Source organism: Pomacea canaliculata, linkage group LG10 (assembly GCF_003073045.1).
Source record: "Pomacea canaliculata isolate SZHN2017 linkage group LG10, ASM307304v1, whole genome shotgun sequence".
NCBI lineage: Eukaryota > Metazoa > Mollusca > Gastropoda > Architaenioglossa > Ampullariidae > Pomacea > Pomacea canaliculata.
Genome location: NC_037599.1, coordinates 9,138,387 through 9,162,530, shown reverse-complemented (window position 1 = coordinate 9,162,530; position 24,144 = coordinate 9,138,387). Strand labels below are relative to the sequence as shown.

General features: G+C 37.5%; 3 protein-coding genes across 3 annotated transcripts in view; 1 reads left to right on the top strand and 2 right to left on the bottom strand.

Moving 5' to 3' along the window:
- Positions 1–4,323: 4,323 nt before the first annotated feature.
- On the bottom strand, positions 4,324–13,738 carry LOC112574160 (hydroxymethylglutaryl-CoA synthase 1-like). Its single transcript, XM_025255040.1, is given in 14 exon segments — positions 4,324–4,483; positions 4,867–5,021; positions 5,487–5,532; positions 5,534–5,720; positions 6,429–6,599; positions 6,877–7,033; positions 7,560–7,724; positions 7,978–8,103; positions 8,543–8,722; positions 8,725–8,851; positions 9,399–9,555; positions 10,573–10,646; positions 11,854–12,085; positions 13,628–13,738. Coding segments are annotated over 11 exon segments (1,512 nt in total). The 5' UTR covers positions 9,540–9,555; positions 10,573–10,646; positions 11,854–12,085; positions 13,628–13,738; the 3' UTR covers positions 4,324–4,426.
- LOC112574177 (proteasome assembly chaperone 3-like) lies at positions 13,670–18,382 on the top strand. Its single transcript, XM_025255068.1, has 4 exons — positions 13,670–13,820; positions 14,429–14,530; positions 15,780–15,866; positions 16,261–18,382. The coding sequence occupies exons 1-4, from the start codon at positions 13,767–13,769 to the stop codon at positions 16,603–16,605; spliced, it is 588 nt and encodes a 195-aa protein (XP_025110853.1). The 5' UTR covers positions 13,670–13,766; the 3' UTR covers positions 16,606–18,382.
- LOC112574156 (muscle, skeletal receptor tyrosine protein kinase-like) overlaps positions 17,448–24,144 on the bottom strand; it is a 54,972-nt gene continuing 48,275 nt past the window's right edge. Inside the window, exon 4 of the mRNA XM_025255035.1 lies at positions 17,448–23,989. Coding sequence (XP_025110820.1) covers positions 22,680–23,989 — 1,310 coding nt within the window. The 3' untranslated portion in view covers positions 17,448–22,679. The remainder of the gene's footprint in view (positions 23,990–24,144) is intronic.

Here is a 24,144-nt window from a genome sequence, read left to right as displayed (position 1 = left end):
TAATGTCAGCAGCACATCTTCGCTCCCTTTTAATTAAAGCGTCCGCCGCACGTGTCGGATAATCGTGCAAGGGAAAGTAAACACATGGCGTTCATCTCTTTGGACAAGGACATATTATCTTGCAAGATTCTGATGACATAAAAACCGCATTGGATGGTTCACTAAAGAGGATTGTGAATTAAAAGTTTTTATGTACTGACATGGAGAATTAAAGGGGTACTGCAGGAAATTCTTGAGAAGACCAGTCATACGTAGTGTACTGACATAGGTCAACAAGTTTTATCTTCTACCAGAAAACTGCACCAAGTCATGTTTTAAAGTTAACAAATTTTTGATTTCTAAGTTTCATTTTACATCACATTGGAACTGACTAATCGTCCTCCAATGCATCTTTAATAATAAATAATAAACGTGTAAATAGCGCATAATCACGTTCACGAAGGAGCATGCTCTCAATTAAGTAGGAGACAGAATACGATGGATGGAAGGAGAAACAACTATTCAGACAAGTAATACAAGCTATACAAAAGACACAAAGAGGAATCGGGGCGCAAACAGGAAAATCCTCAACTGCACTATGATATTTAAGGTGAAATATTTGCATTATTTTGGATAAGACAGATACCTGAAATCTTTACTGTCTGTAGGACCAGCGACTATGTAAGGGGATTGGCTTGTCTCCTTGGTGGGCTACAAAGAAAAATGACTACTGTATAGAAGATACTACCAATCTGCTCAGTCTGTTCAATGTATTAAACAAGAAGAATTTTAAGTCAATGACGAGAAAATATATAACTGGACATTAGAAATTACACATTAATTTTATTCATTCATCCCTTGAGGAGTATGGAGAACATGAAATTTGATATTGAAAATAAGTAACATTTCAGAGATTTTATGTCTTTAGTACTGTAAAATGATTGAATTAGAAATTGCAAGAGAGATTGGAAGAGAGAAATTGCACGAGCAACTTAGAGATTGTATAAGTACATTTAAAAGTACAAACCCAAACATTCCGAAGACTACTTAGTATTGACTACGAAAGCTTTAAAAGTGTGTCAGTCAAATGACTTGCAGCAGTCGCAGAAAGGATATATGTACTTACATCTCAAGGCTCATCTGTGGGCGTACCCTGGGCATGTTTGGCTATAAAGCCCATTTTTTCGGTCATAGTAGTCAGACCATGGACCTACATCTTTGTATCTACGGACCTATGTCTTATGTATCAAGGTGAACTTCCAGGCTTCATGTACCAAACAAAATTGGTTGTCCTAAGGCAGGTGAGAGGTTTGTATTGATGAAAGCTCGAGTGGACTCCTGCCTCCAGGCCTGACGAGAGGGGGGGACAGGGGTCTGGTGTACCCGGGCCAGCGGCTGTCAAGGGGGCCCGGCCTTGGTCAGTGGATTTTTTTCTTCTTCTCCTTTACATTATATACTGGGGAAATAATTTACGATTACAAGTACAAGGGGCCCGGAGATTTGCCCTGCCTCCACTTTGTCCGCTCGTCAATCGTCCATGACAAACGCCCAGGGTAGGATGATGGAGTTGGGGAGGTGTGGGCCAAGAGCAAACAGGGTTGACATTTGGTTCAAAGACCTTCTCTGAGAAAAGTATGAGATCAACATTTTATGACAAAATTTGTCTGAAAAACTTGTGGGGATTTGATGAATGGACAAATTAAACAACCAGCTACAAATATGTTTGTGAATGTAGGAGGACTACATGAGCGTTGTCTAGTCTTGTTCACTGCCAGCAAAACCTCTAAACAGAGACTGTGTCCCGTCAACTGACAATTAGTTTGGGGAGAGGACGGGCAGCTCTCCGCATTTTTGTTTTCTTCTTGGATTTGTTGAGCCTGTAGTGCGACTGCCTCTTGTACGGTCTGCATTCACTCATTTCTGATAACCGTGTGTTTGACTGTTTACTTGCCTTCGGCCTTTTATTTAATTCTCTTTCTTTATTTCTCTCGTCGTCGTTAATCCTCTGGCTAACGCGGTCAGTTTCGTCATTTGTACAAGTCGCCCCTGGGATAAACATTCCATCAGTCACGTGTTATCCTGCACTTTCTGCTTTGTGATCATCTGCATGGATATTCTCGTAACGATTCGATCTACGTGTTTGATTATTGATATACTCTGCTCCAGGCCAATGACTGTACATCTGTTTCATCGACAGCTATGGATGTCACCTTGCAGAAGAATTCCATTAACTTCACAGAGCCAGAGGAATTTTGTCTGTGCGGTGTTTTTGTGTTCGCAATGCACGAGAGCTCACACCATTATTATTATTATCGCATATAAATTAGTGTCAACAACTTGCTTTATTGTGTATGTGATTTACAGAGCGGAAATGAACTTTTTGTAGACGCACATGCGCAGACCATCTCAAGACAATGGATATTCCATTCCAGACATCGGGGCTCGCGACACCTGCGGCCTGTATTGCGGTGACTCATGAGGACAGTCGGTGCCAGGCAGACTATGATTGTACACGTTGTAAAACTATTAACACATTGCTCCTGAACTACGACTTCACCAAATAATGAAGGTATATTTTAAGTTGCTGTTCTCGCTTGGCCCTCACACACTCTTACACAGTGTTGTCTATAGAATGTATCTTCGATTGGTAATCTTAGCAGCCCTTCGCTTTTTTAAACTTCAAAACTTGCCTGAACATAACCTCAACCCCAGTGGTTTGCTACCTAGGACCAGCTATAAAATAGCGACCCTGATCTTTATCCAAAAGGCTATAACTGACCAGTAATTCTCCGACACCGAAGTTTATGGATAACACACACTAATACAGTACACATCACTTATGTGCACAGTGTGTTGACAACGGTTAGCGCTGTTAGTTGACATCTGGTTTACAGGCTGGCTCGTGATATAGCCTTAGCTGCTGACACGGCGTAAAACACCAATTTCCTCCCCCTCCCCCTCCAATGTGTTGGGGTGCTTGTAGCAGGATCTTGCTTTTAGTGCACAATGCAACTCAAAACTGTGGAGCAAGAGGTGGCATAACACTTTCTTATCACATAAGCTTAACAATTTAACGCTATTTGAAGTCAGTCTTTTATTATACTGTGTTGTTTTATGCCACCAGCAATGCTTCGCACTTGCTGGCAATGGTTCACTTGACCATACTCAGTATCATGCTTCCATCAATCAGTTGTGCAGCTGTATAAAGGGTAGACTACTTTTAAAGCACACCAGAAATGTTCTGTAACAGATCTTTGTGTTGGAATATGGAGTTTGCAATATGCTCATCCATAAGGGTATCCAAAAATCAGTGAACAAAAAGCAAGTGATATTTTTCTTTAGAAAATGTTTTATTCCTAATCAACAACGTCAAATAATAAAATGTTAATCAAAATACACACTATCCTTAATTGTATAAAAAATAAAAGGATATAACAAATGTAAGAAACACAAAAGAATGTCATCATAAAACTTTCAAAAATTCGATGCGTCAGAACGAAGATCAAAACTGCAGTAGGGGTGGTTGGAGGAAAGTCCCCACTGCTATACTTTAATCAAATTTATCTGTAGAAGATTAAAAAAAAAAAACTTTACTTTCCAAAATAAAAAAGTGTTATGATCTATACTAAAATAAAATGAGACACTGCGAAATAGGATCTATTACGTTGCAATTAAAAGTTAACGGTCATGAGTACTTTTTGGTATAAATATATTTTACATCTTGTTAAAATGCCCACGTTTAATTCAATGCAATGTTTTGTGCAGTACACAGATACATATGTTTCACTTGAGACAATAATAAAATGTTACACAAGATGAAATACTTAAAACTGCACCACTAACTAGACACTTAAAAAAACAAATCAAGCACAAAACACAAACATGGCATCTTTGTAGCTTTGTATGAAGGCAGGAACCGGGAAGTAGCTGGGGACTGTTAACTAAAAGGTTTTCAGTGTTTTCCCCATTGCAAGGATGCATTTTCACTCCTGTTATGTTCAGCCATATGTATGTGAGGCTGTATTTTTTATTGATTGCACTGTCAATCTTATAAACATATAAACACAATTTTATAAACTTATACTTAGCTGTATTAGGGAAAGTTTTACATGTCCCTCTATGTAAAATGTGTGTAGCTCCAGTGATAAAACATTTTAAGCTTTGAGATGCTCTAGCAGATCCCAGAGATCAGTTCCATTGCGTTTATGCGTGTTCAAATGTTTAGAGTAATTCATCACAAAGCAAATGAGGTAGACACCTCCAAGGAATGAAGAGAATCAAGCCTGACACTCATGGAGTTTCCACACTCAACTTCTACCTTTCACACCTGCCATTTGGAAAGACTAGCTGGCCAGCTATTTTATTTCACACTAAATGAGAACTGACATGGAGGAAACACTGCTGAACATTCTTGTCAATATGTAAAGCCCTTTTTAAGTGAGGAATGTTACTGGCTTGCTGCTGCTTGGGGGGGAGGTTCTGTGGGCTGTACCTGTCTCTTAACCTGGAAAAGATCACAGAAAAACATCCACCATTTTAGGATCAAGATAATACTTTAACACATACTGCCTACCATTCTGGGCTAATGTTTCATACTTAAAAACTGAAATTGGTGTGCTGTGGATGCCCTTGTTCAGTTTATTTTAAGTCATTTTATGATTTTTATGATTTGTAAAGGTCTGTTGACAATAATTATTAAATGTTAATAAAAACTGAGTATGTGACAATGTAAACAAACAAAAAATTAACTCTGCATTAGGCAGAAGTTTACCAGACTGCCTAGTTCCATATCAAACTGTCAGACAGTACCATCAGCCCTACAAATGGTCACTTAAAAAAAAAATGTGGAAAAAAAACTTTGCTAAATGGGACAAAATTTGCACACACCTCTGCCATGTTGATGTCACAAATGTCTCCAGTAGATGATGAAGACTGTGAAAGAGGCCTGCGTTCATATTTTCTCCTGTGCATGCTGTCAATTGCAGTGACGTACCATGTGCCAGGAAACAGAACATTTACGGAGCCTATAGGGTTGTATGGTGCTGCATGACAAGAAAACAGGATTAGAGATCAACAATCTGGCCCCTCTGTTAATATAATAACAAGCAAGATTTTTTGTTATTTAATTACACAATGCTTATTAGCTCCTGGCACCAACAGAACATCAAAGAGGTGTTTTTATGACTGTCTTGTAAAAATCTACTCCAGTTATTCAGCAAAGATGGCGGTTATGTCCTAGCTTATGTAGAATGTGCTTTCCTAGTACTTGGCACCTACCTTGTCCAACATTATCCGAGTTCTTAAAAAGCTCCTCAAACTGCATACACAGCTTCATGGTTTAGTTTATTCCTCATATGTTACTCCTCAAGGGCCGCAACAACACAGTTACTTTAAAGTTTATCTCTGTATCAGATCTACAGAAAGGTCCTAGCATGATGTGGTACGTAACATAAAGCAAAGTGAAAATATCACATCATATCTTGACATGAAGTCACCCTGCAGCTTACCTAGATGATGAGTCTGTTCTCTGAGCTTCATGCAATTGTCAAATTCCGTCTGGGGGCACTTTCATTCGACTGTCTAAACGTTGCTGGAGATTGTTTAAGCTCAATACCAGTCGTTCTAGAGCAGAGCCAGGGGCTTTGTGCTCAGTAACACGAAGCGAAAACATGGCAGATGCTAGACCAGATCCATAAGAGAAAAGCACAACACGTTTGCCTACTAACTGCTCTATGGTGTTGCTGGAACAGAAAATATTAGAATTTTCCCACTTTTAGTAGGCACAATGAGCTGTACAGACACAAAAGTAAAGTACAGAAATGCAGACACAAAAAAGAAGGCAAAACAGACCAAATCGACAGACATGAAGACAACAACACAGCAACAACACAGGTGCAAGATCTCACAGTCAAGAGGAGTTGGAAAAAGATTAGTTTTGAACAGGGGGTTGGAAGTTCTGCTTTGAATCAATTTTTTGGGTTGGCTTCAGTCAAGAGCAGAGCACAGTAATTATCAGCTCCTGGCAGCAAGGAAACATCAGTGAGTACTGCAGCAGTTTAAAGATTCGTAAAGCAGGCTTGCACAAACATTTATCATCATGTTCAGCTGATGTCATTCACATGCACATATCTCAAATCTAATCATAGAAAAAGTTGTAGCGAGGGATCACATGGGCAAGACAGAGAGCTTCTCCTTAAGACAGTTAGGTGCAACAAGACAGTTTAGACAAAACCAAGCTTGGCTGATACACTAATTAAATAAGTGTAAAGGAAATTTGCTTTACTTTTCATCACATACTGCAGCAGAATTACAATAATTATAATCTCATGACAGTTATGCTTGCACTCAACCTAAAACTGCCCAATAAAAGAAAAAAGACTTATAATACCAATTTAAATTTTTAAGGTACCCCTGCCAGTTCACAAAAGCTGAATCATTTGGAAGCATACCTTGCTACAAAATATGCCAGTCCTCCATAAAGTGATGGGGTGTACATGTTACCCACTTGTACTGCTAACCCTGTTGAAGGTTTGGTTTTCATTTCAAACAGATTTTTACTGGCTGCCAACACTGCTGACTCGATGTTTCGATCAAAGTAAGTATCTTCAAGCTTTGTATCCCTTGAAAAAAAAAATTCCTATGAATAATTACACCTTCGGATATTGCATTGACATTGGCAAACTTTTGTCGAGACAGTAAGAAGAATTTAAAAAATATCTTAAGGAAAAATGACCAATGATTTCTTGCATTATCAAGACTATATCAAATATTCATCATCACTGACATAAACTTCTTATGTATTTTTTTGAAGTAAGGTGTTTGTAACAAGATTGCTTAAAGAAACAAAAGAAGTAGAAAAACATCAGATAACATCTAGCAACAGTCTGGATGTGGCACCTGAAAGCTTCAAGTCCTGCATATCTGCCCTTGTAATCAGGGTCAGGGTCGCTGAGAAAGTCATTCAGAAGAATTCGGGCGAATGACTTCATCACAAGTTTGTAGTATGGTTGGTGGAATAAGAATGCATCCGCTGCATCCAGAAGACTATTTCCTTCTGCAAAGACACACAAAATGGTGTTTCTTTATAGTAATTTGCTCACCATAGCTAAATCCTAATCTGAGCACCGAATTTCTTCCTCTGGCAAGCCATAAAAAGATTCCAATGTATTTTCCAGTAATTATTATAAATTAACACAAGGCACAGAGCGGCACATCGTAGTGAAACTTAAGAGCAGATGTGACAGTTTACAAGTTTAGTTTGCATTTAATGCTCTTTTATTTTTTAATAACTTTCAGAATATTTTGTCAGTAATCAACAGGATAACAGTTATCTTATACACTGAAATTTCTACCTAAAAAATTGAATCTCATGCTGCTGCAGAATTTTCATTATTTCTAATACTTTTGTTTCAGAAATAAAATGAAGTTATATTTCCTACACTCTTTTACACAAAAGGTATAGTTAACATGCTTACAATTTTTGAGGGTTCTCTTTTCAAAATACCATAAAGTGATTCATCCTAAGTGGTCAAGATCTGTTCTTTGGACCTAAACTACAAATAAAAGAGAAGGCAGCTTACTAAGAATGTTCACTTGCTTGGCTTTTCTGCAATATACTTTATAGCAACTGTCCAGTGCATGGAGGTAGCACTGAATAGACAATTTTCCGTCCACTACAGGATATTCTGAAGCCATATCTGGTTTGTAGAAATCATACACATGCTGCATGTGACAGCTCCGTACTCCTGCAGACATTCACATCAAATTCAATCAATTTTTTGTGATTGATAATGACGAATGCATATGATAATGAGATACCAATTTTTAAAAAAGCCTTGTGAAGCCAGATTAGATAATACACAAAATGATCAGTACTGTCTACATGGATGACAAGGAATCTTGAGGTGCAGTTAACAAATCTGAAGGCTTCTTCTTCTATGATATTTCTGGTTAAGTCTACTGCCTATGATATAAAGCCATGAACAGAAGGCGAACAACCTCTGTCAAAGATAAGTGGTGCATTTGGCCCAATCAGCATTCCAATGGCACCTGCTCCACCTGTGCACCGTGCATTGCCCGAAGCATAGACTGCAATATCTGCAGCAATAACCAATGCATACCGACCTGCAAAACAAGAGTAGAAAGCTGTGTCATATTTGCCACACATAAAGGAAGAAAATTTGATTGGAAAGAAAACTGTTTTGGTAAAAGCTCATAACATTTTTCTTAGGCCATGCAGTTTTCACTGCCTCAAAATTGAAATAATGAGAGTTGGCTGACCTCATGGACCTGGAGTGGCATTTTATTGGAAAGATGTGTATCAGAAGCTTTCAAATTTCAAAGTTATAATCTAAAATGATGCAGTAGCAACTGTACTGTACATTGAACGGATAACTACACTATCAGTGAACGTGTTCTGTTCAAAAATTCAACAGCATTAGCACTCTGACAGCAATTACACCACTAATCTAAATGAACAAACATTTCACCAAAAAAATTACTTGAAATAGATTATCTAAAATTCTAAGGCTTCAGATCTAGTATATATTTGCCATGTCCTCACCATCCCAAGAACTGGATTCAATCCAATTGACAGCATTCATGACAGCCGCAGTTCCTCCAAAGCAAGCATTTGTTGTATCCACACCCTCCATGTCAGTATTACCACTGTCTTCAAATAACTGCATTAGTACTGTCTTGACACTCTTGGACTTATCAATAAGGGTTTCTGTGCCAACCTCCAACGTCCTACCTCACTATAAGAAATGTTATTTCGTTCCATTAAGCGCTGGACGACTGTTAGACACAAGCTGTTGATATCCTCTCTGTCTGAGCAGAAACCCATGCGTGACTGACCAAGTCCAATGGTGTACTTTAAAATAAAAAAAAAAAAATGAGATACAAAATCTACATGCACTCGATTTGATTACCAATTGCTTATTTACTGAATCTCATTTTCTTAACTGTATAGAAAGCATCGCTTTATTCATTCCTTAATCTTCAATGCCATATATACATACTAGGAAATTATAAGCAATTTTAAACTGTCAAATGCTGCCAAAAATTAAAAGGTGCTCCTGCTCATATATTTTTTAAAACTTTTACTACAACAAAAGAAGTATGTTACTCTGATAAATTTTCTAATAACACACTAAGCACATAACTTAATGTAATACCTATTATCATGACCAGCCTGAGCTCATTCCACAAAAGAGTCCACTAAGAATTTATACCAAGGTGACATTTGCCATCTGCCTTGAATGTCTATAATGCACTCATTTATCTCACAGTGTTGTGAATAATTTTTGCATTCAACACATGAAGCCTCCAGTACACTCATGCAACACTAAGTCCTACTGTCTAACTGTTCATTCAGAAAGATTAACTCTACAGCTAGCCATCTGAATCTCTGTGCTCACCTTCCCTGCAGAGACACCATCAAACTGTTCTAGTTCTGTCTGATCAACATACTGTGATGGAAAGTAAACCTCCATGGCCACAATGCCCACTTCCTGTGGCCAGCCATAGTGTTGGTCTCCTACTGAAGATGATCCTGGCATTGTCAAGTTCCTGTGTCTGAACAAAGGAAATCCTCCGTACACTTAAAACATCATTATAAATATAACCAACGTAAATCCTCACCCCCATTTCTTTCTCATCTTAGTCTTTCCTAAAATTTACTGCCTTTCATGAAATTAACCTTGAGAAGTTATGAGCATTTCATATTGTTCTAACCAACTTCCCATTCATTGCCCAGTCTACTTTTATTTATTATAAGGGCTGATTAATTTGTCCTGTTCAAAAACTCAGTCATCAGATGTTCATTAGTTGTGCTGAACATTGCTGCCCTGCAGATCAATAAGTATATCAGGCTCAGCTGGATGATTGGTGGTGTAGTGATTAAAGTGTCTGTCACAAGGACTACTGGTTTGTACTTTGGCTCTGACATATCTCAGTATGTGACAGATGTGACAACTGTTTACAGGGTTGATTATTGGTGGATTTCTCCAGTTTCCTACATCCTTTGCACTCAAAAAGTATATAAAATGGAAAGAAGGAACAGCCATTGGTATGTAGAACCTCTGCACATTATATCAGTGTGGCAAAGTAAAACAATTCATTCATGAACTAGAATGGTAGGACATTGTGGGACTGGCAGAGGTCACACAGCCAAGACTAGGAAGCAGCAACTGATTAGGGCCATACGCTCTGGTACAGTGGGGTGGATACCATACATATGTATGGTGTGGGCTTCCTCATACATAGGGATGAGCCATCATCTGCTGTACACCCTATCTGGAAGCCATTGAGTAAATCTTCAAAGCCAAAGTTGGAGGTAAATTCATGGGACTGAGCCTGGTGGACTATGATGTAGACACTCTTGCTAGGAACATCAAAGACATACTACTGTCAACAGCACAGGAACTGCTAGGGCAACAATATATAAATGACTATGACAAGATTAACCACACTCATCCAGGAGGAATAATAATAATGAGCATTTATAAAGTGCGTTTTCAATAGATGGTGAGAGTAGATAGCCAAGTGGTGAGAGCGCAGGCATCCGAAAGCAAAGGGGCACTGGTTTGATACCTGTGTATAAGCAGCTCACTTTCCCCTACTCCTTCCGTTGACCCCGCTGACAGAAATGGGTTAGGGTAAGAAGGCTGAGGAAAGAAAGGCAACAAGGGAAAGGACATGGGCATCACCCTCACATAGAGCTAGCCCTGAGAAAAATGAGGCCTTCAATACCTCACTACCTAGTGACCTAAAATAAGGTCATGGGACAACCTTTACCTTTTCAACAGATATACTCACAAGTATAATTCACAAATAAGAAAAACAACAAACGAAATCCTATATAAACTTATAAGCAAACATATATATATATACACACACACATGCAACAGACACACCTACTGAGTATTGCACACCTTACAATCACACAGTCCAGACATGGAAGGGTGAAGCCATGGAGAAAAAAGAAAGTCAAGATAAGGGAGGTCAAAATGTCTGAGTAGGCTGACAGGTAATCTGCTCCAAGTTACTGGGCTTGATAGGAAAAAGATCTCTGTCCATATCTCTTTTTATTAGTTAATGGGACTTTCAGAAACCTGGTGTCATAAAATGAGCAGAACACTCTTGCTGGAATGTAAATGATAATTCTTCATTAACGAGAGGTAAAGTAAGCAAAAAAACTGCTTCTTTTCTTTTTAGCCCTTTAAGGGGAAATAATAAACAAACCCAACCAAAACCATCCCTCCCCCTTGTGTTTCATTTGACTGAATGATTAAAAAAAAAAGCCATTACATGGTCTACATCTATTATTATAAGTGTTAATTCTGCATCACTGTACCTTTTTCTGATCAAATTGTCCTGCACTAAACCACACAATACAACATAGTGATTTTCAAACATTAAATTACTTAATTAAACTTTGCTCCAATTATGTGTTACACGTCGTGACACGGGACTTTCTGCTGGGCTTAATTTTAATCTATACAAAAAAGTTTTATCATTAAAAGCGGTTCATTCATCTTTTTTAAAGTGGGATTATACCCGATACATGTATACTTCTTTTCATTTCACACTGTGCATGTGTGACGCATTTATTCCACCTTCACTTATATTTATAATGAGATGGATATTACTTTGAGGATTTATTTATCAAATTTAAACAACAACAAAGGGTATGAATATGCGTATAAGCAAAACGATCTGCGACAATCAAAAACCTCATTGGGGGTCAGTCCGTCATTCACACACATGAGTAAGCTAAAGCAGACGATATTTTTTCAGCGTACATCGATCACAAAGACAAAGAATCATAACTGTTAGGATGTTTCCTACTGATAAATTTTAGAACAGACTTACGCTAATATGTGATGATCAATGACGTGTGCCCGGTCTGTTGGCTGAATTTTGGTTTGTACTAAAGGTTTATAAGCATCACACGGCTCCGGTCATACCATTCCAAGACTTCCCTAAGATCCATTCAGGATGAGGCTTTACGCAGGCGCGGAAATTATCGACCAATGGGTGACGAGCTCTCAGATGGCGACATGTCAGCCCACGTTCTCGTACGATGGTATGGATCAGTCTTCGTCTGTATTGGAAAAGTCAAATAATGAACCTCTCGATATTCTACTTTGTACATGATCCCCATTTTACTTTCGTCTGAATAATCTCTGAGTCTGCATGATTCATATTTCTCTACGTATTCATCATCTGCTGTAATATCGCATCTTTTATTTTTCGTCCGCATCAACATAATGTTAAAAACGTTTTACATAATAAAACATAATCGGGCATAATTTCTGATTATAGGCCATCCGACACACACTTTGTCACAAATGATAGAAACGATTTTGCAAATGTGACACTTTTGGCTATATAGTTAGGACTGCATATTAATGATTGCCACCCATTCTTTGGAATCCAACTAAAGAATCAACGTGCAGTGCCTCGATCAGGGTTCAAGTTTGCACTGCTTTCTGTGTCGTAAATTTCATTGTGGACTTTAGCACTGAGATAACAAATGTCTTTGCAACCCAGCAGGACTTTTAAAAAAAAGTTGGCAACGGTCGATTCTTAATAATAATAAGAAATGTCCGAGAAAATGTAAACGAGCATTTTAATTTTTTTTTTCGGACATTGTATCGTGTTAGGCGCTTTGTCCGGAGGAAAAAAAAAAGGCTGAGGAAGAGGATTATATATTAACTCCCACTGATCATTTGATAATATGTGAGAGAGAGAGAGAGAGAGAGAGAGAGTGAGAAAGCGACTATATATGTCTCGACATGCAATGGGTTCATAAAAAAAAAAAAAATCAGATCCTGCTTTTAAGACAAATTTTGGTTGGTTGGGTTATTAAGTAGGAAAGTGCTTCCACCTTGACGTGATTTAATTCATACTACATGGGGAGAAACCTGGAGAAAAACGCAGACGCCTGCGGACTGGGTGTCAAATGCAGATCGAGATCTGAACCCTGATCGATCAAGTTTTTCACTGCAGTGGTGACAATTAGCGATCGAGTACCACTACACTTATAGGGCTCACATTTTAGTCCATGAGGTCTACTGTACGTCGTGTTAGTCCCGCTAAACTGCAATGGGAATAGTATGAGATCGAGTGCTAATCAGAGTATTCTGTCAAATCGTCTCAAGACTGGACTTTTCACAAAATACACGAATTTACGTAGTAATTAGCACTTAAAAAGTAAGGTGGTAAATGGTCTCGAGAAATCATCACTTGTAAGAGCGTTTTTTTATTTTTTTACAATTAATTTGTATCAGATTGTTGCTGGGTTCTTCATCGGTTCAAGAGACGATCGGGCTGAAAGAAATATTCAGCCGATCAACGATGGCAACATCTACTCAAAGTATGAATGATCCTAGTTTTGACGCCAGTTCCTACCACCTTGGACAAATTTTCTCTCTCGACCCTCCCAACTTTTGTATTTTGGAGGAAAGGGAGACATAGCAAGTCGAACTCTGTGGTAATTAAAACTTTTAGATAGCGATCTCTTTTCAAACGGTGCTGATAAAGGGGGAAGATAATAAAATATTTCAATGTGCTTTAGCAATGCCGTTAGTCACTGACAAGAGAGCACATGGAAGTATCAACTGAATCAATGCAATACACTCACAAATTAGTGTATTGAAGATTTCCTTTAGACCGTAACGCAAGGACTTGTAAAACATTGTCGTCGTCTCTTGCCAACACGTCTAGTTACGGCAGGGGAGCCTACTGCATCTCTGAGAACACGCTATTAGAGTTATCCCACTATGGCGCTCTCGGCGATGAATTCACAGAACAAGTTCCCAGTGTCTTCTGCAGAGGTTTGGAGTCATTATAATATATAGCATAGTATACAGATCATGACATGCACACTTTGTGCAAACATTAAATGCGCGTCAAATTTAACTCTTTGGATTATATTCCAAACCAAAATTATTTCCTCAGTTTTTGGTGAGAGAATTAAAATCGCATTTTTCTTGATCATTTTGTTTCGTAGTGCATTTTAAGAGTCTTTTTATTTCTTGCTTAAAATTTTAAGCTGACGAGTGAACGGCCGGAAGACAGTATAAGTAAGCAGCAATGTGGTGTAGTTTGAACACGAAGTTGTATTTATACTCGTCCATGGTTTGAACAAGCGGCGCCTTCTTTTGGTCGGTTTGTTGCTCATGAGATGCGATATTGTTTCATCCTTACATTCCATATCGTGAAATGGTCAAAGACAAAATATCTTATGCTATTTCCACCAATCGCTTTTAATAATGTGATATATTGAGAAGATGTATAGCAGTTGTTCACGTTCTTTAGCATTTGTTTAATTAAACATTCAGTTTTACTTACTAAGTAGCAAATTAGTGTTATTCTGCACCTCCAAAACTTTTATTGAATGGATATTTTGATATTAGCGCACTTTGGTACTAATTTGTTACAGGCAGCAGTGGTGGTGAAAGGCAATCATACTGATATCCATTGTAGTGTCTTCGCTGATCACATCTACATCATTGTTACACAATACTGCAAAATTGGATCCTTGGTTAGTTGAATACTTTAACTGCAGGTGTCTACTATAGTGGGCATGACATAAAATTACTCCCTTCTGCTGGTTGTTAATTGTGGAGTTACCCTTGGTAGAGTTTGTACAGCGTGTCAATGTTCAGCTTTCAACATTGAAGAAAATCCAGATCTTATTAGTGGTAGAGGAGAAAGTGTGTACATGTATTTGGTTGACACACATATACATGTTTACATGAATACACATAGGGCTATCCTAAATTATTTTAACACTTGAATGGTTGTGTTATATTACTCCTAAGGTGGTACATAAGGCATCCACTAGCAACATCCATTTTTGCCTATCAGCAGCAAGTTTTCCATGCTGTTCCAGGTCAGTTTCTGGTCCTTGAATTCTCATTCTTCTGGCCTTGGCCATGTTTCTTTTGGCCAAGCCATGCTTCCTTTTGCATCAGCTGTCCAATGAAGGGCTATTTTGGATGGTGCCTCTGGTTTCGTTTTGAACACATGTCCTAGCCATTTCCATATTCTTTTTGTGGATTGTCTCACTTTCATAGAGTAAAACCGAAAAGACATTGCTTCTCAAGATTCTTAATTTTATTTTCCTCCTTAGAGTTTTGGCCTTCCAGATTTCTTGGCTAGCACTAGAGGGCTTGGTCGGTTGAGCACCTGCTCAAAGTACTCCTTCTATCTCTTTACTTTCTCAGTTTCTTTAGTGATGATGTTCCCATCCTGGGATTTTAAGGGTAGGTCTTGACTGCCACTTCTACTTCCTATAAGCTTTTTTGTGATCTTGTAAACTATGTTCGCGTCTTGTCTTTCTGAAGCTTCCTGCTTCACTCTGTCTTTCCTGTATGTCTCTAGGATATTATCTGTATATTGTTTACATTATTTCTTTTATATCATGCATATGTATATATTATTGCTAGTATGAGCACTATCTTGAATTGCCCCTGGTGAGAAATAAAGTTGTATTGTTGCATTGTATATTGCCACCTGTCTTTTAATTTCTTGTGGACATGACATGCCTAGTTTCATGCACAGAGCACATATTTCAAGAATTTATTATAACTGTGTGTGTGTTTTGGCTTCTTTCTTGAACAAATATTTGTTGAGTTTATGTTTTTCTGGCATTTTGGTTGCTAATCACGTCATTTGCTGCTGCATTAAGTTGTCAGTTGTAACATATGCTAGGTTTACTTCGTGTTTATTTTACATATAAGACATGGGCAACAGACAGTCGTGAAGATTTTTATTTTAATTTTTTGAAGGTGTGTGTAAGACCAGAATCAGTTGCAGATGAAGTGGGAGACCTGATCCCAATGTTTGACACAAAAATAATTTTTGGTCAAGATCAGGTGAGAAAACTTTCAATGTTAAGTTTCAAAGATAGGAGCTGTAGCTGTTTTTCTTAACTTTAATGATCTGTGTGTGGGGATGTGGAGGGGGTAGGAGAGTGTGTTTCTATCTCTCCTAAACATTTCAAACTTTGCTATGAAAACATGCACTTACCTGCACAGTAAAGCAAAATTATTTAATGCACACTTCACTCAAGAGTACTTTGTGTAGTCAATGTCTTGTTCTATAATATTTGTTCCAATAAATGGATATCTCAACAAAACTGGTGGCCAAGGGCATTAAATATATTTACAATAACCTCTTTTGTTTGCCTACATTGCTTAGGAGGAGTGTAATGCAGTATACTTCAAATTCTTTTCATTTCTGAGTGCATGTATCTTATTTTGTGGGCAGCCTCTGACACATGTTATGGCTAAACATATTGTCATGGCTTTGAAGCCAAGCGTTCGAGTATTACTAGCTCTGTCTTTAAAAGACACCACCCACGACACTTTGACAGCTATCCTACCAACCATTCAGTCTTGTGTGGCACAAGCTCAGGAACATCTAGACCTCAGGCTAATGGATGCCAATCTCCCAACAGTTGATGCTGGTGTGAATTTCTACTACAGGCCAGCATTAGAGACAGTGTTTATCACCAAGACAATTCACTCCACCACTTCTGAGTCCAGGTCACTTCTTTTCACTGGTTGCTTATCACATGAAGGTGATTGTAATGGTGCAAGTGAAGCAGACTGAGGAGTGCTCACCATTACATTTTCCCTGCAGACACATATTTACTCATCATACATGTTGCTGCAGTCTTTTTCAAAGCTCAGATTTCCTGAGCGCACTGTTGGTAGTGGTTATTTCTCACAATGTTATGGCACTCACTATGGTTAAGGTGACTTCAGCTTTGAAGTGCTTTATGGGGCACCTTTTTATTTGTATACTTATGAACAACACTGATTATGATAAACATGATCTTATCAAACATTACAGTGGCACTTACAGAGAACTGATTCTCTTTGAATAATAATAATAATATAAAATGTGGCTTTTTGTTACTAGTCTGGTGTATGAATTCTAGATGGAGTAAACCAGTAATTCTTACTTGAAGCATTATTCTTTTCGAGATTTAATAGAATGTTGTAGGATATATAACTAGGAACAGTATTTCTGCATCAGTTATGTTATATTAAGCATCTTGCCCTTAAATTTCTATTTCCCCAATTAATGTTGCTCCCCTTTGATTAAAATATATAATCACCGTGGTACTTTGCTTGAGAGTTATTTGTTTATAATGTTTTGTTTATATTTACCTTTCCTATAGATTTGTTATTGAGACAAGCGCTTGTAATGGTATTCTTAAACATGCATTTTGTTGTCTTGAGGAGTCAGTGCAATAGAACCATGTACACCGTGAATCTTTAATAATCATCTGTATTTTTACCATGTAAGCATGTGTGCATATGCAGGCACATGATACAGATGAAGGAATAAGAATATTATTTTCATTAAAACAAAGCCAAACAAACATTCAAACTTCAAGCAACATTTTTCACTGAGAAACATTCACAAAATTGTGAAGGCTTTCAGTATATATATCGCAACATTTTTTTATATCTCCATAGTCAGTGCAATGTGTATATTGTACATGCTATACACACAAAATATAACATTATTAAAGAAAAATACAGCACCTTATAAGGCACATGTCAGATGGAAGATATTCTTAGAAAATATAAATGCTGCAAGAATCAAATTTCAAAATAACAAAGTGATGACACAACAGATTTTAATCAGCAAGATTGGATCTATTCACATAAGCTTCTTGCTTTCCAGCAGAAACTTGTTTAAAAACAGAATCAAATATGTACAAAACACTTGTTTTTCCCTTAATAAGAGTAATTTAGGCAGCATCTCAACATCTATGCTTCAGACCTGTTTTGTATTACCCACTGTGGTATTTGGATGCATGACTGGCTTTGTTCTCTAAATGGACAGTAAGGCTTGTGATTCTGGAATAATGATCTGCGATTTCACAAGAGAAGCTTGAAGCATGGTGAAGAGTCTGGTGCAAACTTCCATGCATCTAGAGAAGGACAAAGAATCAGGTGTTTGGATGCTCCCAATCCCCTGCTTTCAATTTTCTTTCTCCTGTCTACAAAAAAAGCGAGACTATAGGCTCAGTGTGACCACAGCAGCATGTCTTTCAGGAAAGAAGTTTATCTGCTGACCTCAGATGAAAAGAGGTAGAAATGAAAGGCTTAGTATTCTAAGCTGCTAAAAACATAACTTTTGTCACACTGTGATCTCTAGTAACAGCACATAGCAGTGATGATTACATCTGAACTTGCCAACAAAACATTTAGAATATGAGGTAGATTGTAATAAAGTCATTGTGTTTCTAGTGGAAAACGGTCTTCACTTAGAATACACATTTGAATACACTGACAGCATCTCAAAAAGGGGGGTGGGATGGGGGATGAAAGCATTTCAGGAAGACTGGTAGTCTCTGTTCTTAAACATTTTTTTAAAAAACTTTAAAAAAAAAATCTCTGAGGTGGCATGGGCTGTTCTATTTCATTGTAAACAATTAACTGGTTGCATTTATAATTTAAAACAACTGACTGCTGAAATTTAGCCATTCAGATGGAATCATAGGATGAGAATTTTTGAATTTGAATGTATAGTAAGACAAATCTGTGTCACTGAAATAAATGTCTGATGTCTTCAGAGAAAAGTCTGTAACTTTGAAAGTGTAGGTGGCTAGAACACATTGAAGAGACCAACATGTCAGCTATGAGGTTGCTTCTATAGTACAGTATGTAGGTGGACTTATTATAATGATAGCAATACTTGTAGATTCTAGTATGCAGTTTATCTAGAATGCTTATGTTGAAGGTGTTTTTACATTGTAACATGGAGCAAAGATATTAGAAAAAGCTTTGAATCTGTAGTGTGGAGCTGATCTAAAACATAGTCGACAAACACTTGGTCCCTTTCTAAAAAGGAGGCAAATATGGGGGCTTTTTCATAGGCGGCAGCACTTAAGTTAACCAATTAGAAGGGCTAATCATATTTTATCTTTGATACATGTTATGTAGAGTGGATTGTGCTTATAAATAATTTATATATATACTGAAGCAAAACCAACAACTTTTGTAACTTTATATATATATTTTTTATGTTTTTACACGAAGATCACGATCTTGGTGCATTTACTTGAAAGCAGGCTTGTATCTGAAACTCTGGTTTCTCCAAGGAAATTTGGTTCGGGAATCGTTGTTAGATACAAGAGATATGATCTCAAGATCACAAGATCATCGGTCTGTTAGACAGTGATATGACAACCACATGCTCCTCCACTGAAGTATAGTGATATGATTTTATATCACCGAGTCATAATTTTTATATACAGTGATGTGACAGACCACAAAGTGGTCATCAGTGTCAGAGGATTTAATGTATGCTATAAAGTCAGCACTGTCAGTGGTGATACATCAGATCTTAATTGATCAATAATGAAAAATCTGCATGCACACAATCTAGCCTATATCCAGAAAGTACAAGAACCACCCATACATAGTTTCTAGAGATCATGGTGGAAACAGCTAGATGTTATCTCTTTACTTTATTATGTGATCCTCAGAAGGATAAGAAATGCTAGTCAAAAATGACTATTTCTGGATTAGTAACAAGTCAGAATGCTAAAAGCAATACTTGTTACTTGAAAATTTTTAATTTTTGATTTTTCAGGTTTTATTTTTAAAGCTTCTTGTAACCAGCATATCTTTAAAACAACTCCTCAACCCACACCCACTCCCATCCCATTATGAGCTTTCAGAAAATTTTATAAACAATAAGAAAATTAAAAAAAAGACAAGTTATTGCTTTTTTTCATAACATAATTTTACTGCTTCCACAGCAGGATTGAAACATTTGAATAGATAATGTGAGTCCACAGGAGAGTTGATATGTGTACATTATGATGTAAACTGCAGAAAATCATATTATGCATGTTTCAGAAACAGGAATGCTCAGTACAGTAGATCATACAAGCAACTTTCAGCATCAATTAGTGATTTGTTTTTTATTGTAACGATTGTTTATAGTTTTTCATAAAACATCATCATCATTAGCATCTGTGGCATATAAAAGCATTACATATTCTTCATGTAGGAAGTGGGATTTCAACTGTAATGCTGTGAGGGTCATCTAAAACTTAATTGTAAATGAATGATATCTTGTGCACACTCACTCTCTTTCATGTCAATGCTTTAATGTGAATATGCATACTATGTGCATGGAATGACATTTCATTCACTACCTTTTGCATGATTACATTTTTTAAAACAGTTTAACTAGACCTTATGAGACAGTTTTTGTTGAGCTTGTTAGAGTATGAGCTGTAATCATCATCCTATAAAAGTAGCTGACACATCTGTCAGAACTAAAACATTTAGCTATGCTTTGTTTCCTATTTGAATAAGTGAGATGAGAATATAAAAAGCACAAGATATTGGCCTAAAATATGTCATTTTTTTACATTAATTAAAATGAGTTATCAGTTTCAGGCATCCATCACCTACAATAAGTAAATATAATGGTTTTCATTTGGTCATTTTAGATTTAAAAAAAATTAAGAGATTAGGCATTAAATGGCTTGCCTTTTTGGCAGAAAGAAAAATATCCCTTTTTCACAGACCTTTGAGTTCACATATATGTTCACAGCTATTTCCATCTAATGTTTTACATGACATTAAAAACTTTGTTTGCAAGTAGTAACTTGCTCTACTAACAAACCAGTAAACATGCTGTGGTAAAGAAAAACAGTTCACAAACAATATGGAGCAAATCACATGCATTTTACACAAGTGTGATAGCAGTGTTTGCCACTGAGTGTTGCACCACCAAGTGTGAATGTCACACTTAAAAGTAAAAAAAAATGTCTTAGGTACACAGCACTTAAAACAAGTGCTTGAATGCAAACACAAGCACAGCATGCATACAAAAGCAGATTTTAAAACTTGTACAGCCAGACTCCAAAAATTATAGATATTCTGGCAGGGCTTTGCTAAGTGACCTTCAGAGAAAACATTGATGTACAGTTAAAAAAAAAATTCAACATACACTGGTTTGTATCTACGAGCATTAAACTCGAAGTCAGTTTCTGATATTGAAAAGAGGTTCAATTAACTGCTTTAAAAGTGTTGGTTCATTTATACATTTAATTGGAGCAAAAAAAAAAAAAAAATCACAAAGATATCTCGTATTTTGAAGCAATTCTCATAAAATAAACCAAAATATTACCCACAAAAAGCAATGGTGTAAGGGATTAAAATACAATGGCACTGTTGTGTTCAGCCAGAGAAGACATGCTTTCCCTAAAACCCATCTATACTGTACATATGGCACTTCAGTTTCCAACGTATGAAAGAGGCTTACTGAGCTGGCAATAACACAAGAAACCTTGAGGTAATGACCCTAATTATTAATTAACAAATAACATCTATAATTACTTGTACCTGCTTGGCAGGTTTGAAAGTTAACATTTGCGATATTTCTTGTGGCAGCAGTAATGGCAATTGCTCATTTAAAAAAGCAGTTGACAAAACAATCGTACTTTTGAAAGTCTTAGAAGTTTATTGCTTTTCTAAAATAGTCCTGAAATTTATCAAATTGTTTTAAAAATAATTTTTATGTGTGGCAGGGGTTTGTGCTTTAATAAAAAGGATGTCATGATTATTTTCAAAAAACCTTTTTTCTGGAGCTGCTCTTGCATTTCATGGTACAAAATATCTGAATTAAAAAAAATTTCCCACTTCATGATCTCATACCATGCCTCATACCTAAGGTCTCCTACTCGCATTTAAAGTGCCAGTTGTCAGCAGATCTTTGCTAGTGTTCAGCATTTTGTTGGCATTGATTGAAAAAACCAAATGCATGCTTTAAGGTGGTAAACCAATGCATATGCAGAAGGGGGGAAAAAGCTTTCAAGAAAAAAATTATCACGGCTTTTAATAAGTCAGCATCTGATCACAGATTTAAAGGCACATGGATAAAGACTAAATGTGTTCGGGCAATATACAAGCTACCATTTATTATCAGTCTCTAATAGAACACCCATCTGGCCTTTCGTTCTGCACTACGTGCAATAGTTTGACACAAGCCTCTGAATAGGGTAAAAGGTCCAAAGTAACCTCAGAATCAAGTAACAGTATCTAAAATAAAGCTATAAATACTTAAAATTCTTATAAGATGAACAAATACAATGATGGTTTAGTTACTGTAAAAACTACAGAGGCAAATGCAGGTGTACGTAATGATAATCGTGAAAACTTTTTTTGCTGATTGACAGTATTTAATTATCTAAAAAAGGAAGTCGGCATTGGTAGACTCCTCAAAAAAAAAAACAAAAAAACAACATAAACTAACTTTTTCAGCTTTAATTGCTTTTAGCAATTTATGAACTAAAAACAATGATTTAGAAAAACACTCAATAGTTTTTACAAATTAATTCATTGAAATACACACATAGTCGGGTAAAATCCAGCAGCGCAATAACAAAAGAGATGATGGACATTCTGCAATACAAAGTGACATTAAAACTACAAGAAACTTTCTGATGATGATAAAACTTGTGCTAAGTGAAGTTCAAGTTCAAACTTCTTCAGTTCATCCAAAGCACACCACTTTTATTTTTCTAGCTGTTAGGGAAATATTGTCCCTGTAAATTGTCTTAATGGACCCTCTGTGTGTACGAGTCTTCTCTGTGGAGTTCAAGCTGATTAAACATTGCACTCATCCTGGTTGGCTCTCCTCTCCCATCACACAATCTCCTTGAGTTTAGCTTCACTCTTGAGGTATTTCTCATGCATGTTTTCCAGCATCTTATGAAGAGTGCTGAACGAGGGGCGCGAAGCGGGACGGCGGTGCCAGCACTGTTTCATGATTTCGTACACTGCATTGGGAGTCCTGTCCGGCTGTGACAGCACTTTGCCTTCTTTGATGTAACGAACCACCTCATCATGAGTCAAGCCATAATAGGGCTGTAGTGCAAAGGAAAAGATTTCCCATAATACCACCCCAAAGGACCACACATCTGACTGTGTGGAAAACTTGTTGTACAATATGGCCTCCAATGGCATCCAACGTATTGGAATGGCATCGTGTTCGCTACCTCTGTAGTAGTCAACACTGTGCACACTGCGAGCAAGGCCAAAGTCTGAAATTTTCACTACTAAATCATTACCCACCAGACAGTTCCGGGTCGCAAGGTCACGATGGACGTAGCCACGCTGTGCAAGGTAAGCCATTCCAGCAGACACCTGCTTTGAAACATGAAGCTGCTCAGCTGCAGTCAGTCGGGGTGGCGACCCACTGTCACCCACACTCACCCCCTCCCCTTCTGTCTCAATGTTTAATGTGTCTCCTACCCCTGCCACACGAAGGCCATCCTCTATGTCCACTGTTAGCACCCGGGATGTCGGCAGGCGAAGACTGAAATGTTCTGGCCCACACAATCTAAGGAACTCATTCAAGTCCCCTTTACTCATGAACTCAAACAGTAGACACATGGGCTTGCCCACTGCACAAACACCCAACAGGCGAACAATATTAGGGTGGTCAAACTCCACCATCAGGGATGCTTCACGTTCAAAGTCTGCCTGCAAGTCTTCAGAAGCATCCTCTTTTAGCATTTTCACGGCAATCAAGGTTGACTCTCCTGTTTTTGTACGTGGGTTGCTGCTGATTCCTCCTGGCACTTTGGCTTTAAACACTCGGCCGAAAGCACCCTGGCCGATGTCTCGCAGGAATACTATGTCATTTCTGGGAAACTCATATCCTTCCAGCTTGGGGTTTAACTTTCCTGAGGGTTTTAACTGATGATAAGCTGCATTAGCTGGCAGCTGCTCTATGGCAGTGTCAACATCATCTTTAGCTGCTGCTTTGTACCCAAGCCGTCCACCTCTGGTGCGACAAAACAGGTGAACAGACAAACCAATGAACAAGATTACAATGAGAACTCCAACTGCTGAGACTACAGTAATGACGATGATGGTCACCAAGGTGAAGTGGGGCTGGTCTGGAAGTGTTTTTGTTGGCACTGTTGATGTGTTGTTATCCACCTGAACCACTGCAAAGAAAAAAAATATATATAAAGGCACACTGATTAATTCAAAAATATAAGAATGCAGGTAAGCTGCGCTATAGCTCCTATATATAGCACTTGAGAGTCAAGTGATATGATACCTAAAATGTTTAAAAATCAAAATTCATTTTCATTTACAG

Coding starts and splice junctions, on each gene's coding strand:
- LOC112574177 (XM_025255068.1), top strand. CDS start 13,767: ATGGCGCTCTCGGCGATGAATTCACAGAACAAGTTCCCAGTGTCTTCT. Junction 14,531..15,779: donor ACTGCAAAATTGGATCCTTG/GTTAGTTGAATA, acceptor AATTTTTTGAAG/GTGTGTGTAAGACCAGAATC. Junction 15,867..16,260: donor TAATTTTTGGTCAAGATCAG/GTGAGAAAACTT, acceptor TTTTGTGGGCAG/CCTCTGACACATGTTATGGC.